This window comes from Bos indicus x Bos taurus, chromosome 28 (assembly GCF_003369695.1).
Source record: "Bos indicus x Bos taurus breed Angus x Brahman F1 hybrid chromosome 28, Bos_hybrid_MaternalHap_v2.0, whole genome shotgun sequence".
Classification (NCBI taxonomy): Eukaryota; Metazoa; Chordata; class Mammalia; order Artiodactyla; family Bovidae; genus Bos; species Bos indicus x Bos taurus.
The window spans coordinates 44,448,002-44,449,417 of record NC_040103.1 but is presented as its reverse complement, the minus strand read 5'-3'; the positions used below and the strand labels follow the sequence as shown (position 1 = coordinate 44,449,417).

Here is a 1,416-nt window from a genome sequence, read left to right as displayed (position 1 = left end):
GCAGGGCATCTAAGCTCATGTGCCACAGCCAGTGAGGCTGCACTCTAGGACGTGCGAGCTGCAAGTTCTGAGCTCACATGCCCCGGCTGCTGACGCCTGCACACTCTAGAGTTCGTGTTCTGCAACAGCCACAAGGAGAGGCCCACACCACAACCAGAGAGCAGCCCCCACTCGCCATAACTGGAGAAGGTCTGCATGAAGCAATGAAGACTCAGCAGAGCCAAAATTAAAGTTAATTCATTTCAAAACTAATGAATAGAAGAAGGTCCAGAAAGATTTTTCATCCCAATATAAAGAAGAATATTAGTAATTTCAAATAGTGGACATTCATAAGACAAACTAGTCCCTATTATAAGAAGAAATAAGCAGAACCTTAAAAAACATATTTGCAAGTCTATATGAGATTCCAGAAATAGGAGGGAGATTGCATTAGGTGGAAAAGGTGGATTTGCCTTCCAAGAGGCTGTGGTTCTATTTCTGTAATCGCACCCTGGTCAGGGCATTCCTCAGAGCCTGATGGACCTGCTTGTTCCTCAGGGTGTAGATGACAGGGTTCAGCAGTGGGGTCACCACTGTGTTCACAAGGGCAGCCTCCTTGTTGGAGTCGAGTTGATTTGTTCCCTTTGGTTTCATGTATATAAAGACACAGCTGCCATACATCAGAGAGAGGACAATGAAGTGAGAGGAGCAGGTGGAGAAAGCTTTCTGTCGCTCCTTGGCTGATGGGAGATGCAGGATTGTGAAGACTATGTTGCTGTATGAAATGATGGTTATAATGAAGGATGTCGAAAGGATAAACAAAGCAAGGCCAAAGGCCAACATTTCAATAGACCTGATATCAGAACAAGAGAGATTAATCAAGGGCCCCAAATCACAGAAGAAGTGAGGAATGACACGGGAGCCACAGAAGGATAACTGAGAAAGCTTTGTAACTGGAACCACCATGAGGGAGAACCCCAAAACTAGGCAGGCAGAGACCAGAAGGGAACGCATCCTTGGGTTCATGATGGTTGGATAATAAAGAGGCTTGCAAATGGCCATGTACCGATCCAAGGATAATACAGCCATTAGGAAGAAAACAGTTGCTCCCAGGAAAAGACAGACAAAGGCTTGTGTGATGCAGGCAGCAAAGGAAATTTTTTGCCTCCCCAACAGAAAGATGGCCAGCAATTTAGGAATAACGGTGGTTGTAAAACAGCATTCTAAAAAGGAAAAACTGCTGAGGAAGAAGTACATGGGGGTCTGGAGGTGATGGTCAGCCCAGGTGATGGTGATGATGAGTGTGTTTCCTGCGACGGAGGCCAGATACATCAGCAGGTGCACCGAGAAGAGGACCTTCCCCAGGTGCTGGACGGCAGGAAACCCCTCGAGCGTGAATTCCGGAGCTGCTGTCCTGTTTCTTGCATCCCCATTCAT

The 1,416-nt window shown here is 46.8% G+C and overlaps 1 protein-coding gene across 1 annotated transcript; it reads right to left on the bottom strand.

Annotated features, from left to right (window-relative positions):
* Positions 1-471: 471 nt before the first annotated feature.
* On the bottom strand, positions 472-1,416 carry LOC113885398 (olfactory receptor 6C2-like). The gene has a single exon (XM_027530723.1). The coding sequence runs from the start codon at positions 1,414-1,416 to the stop codon at positions 472-474; it is 945 nt and encodes a 314-aa protein (XP_027386524.1).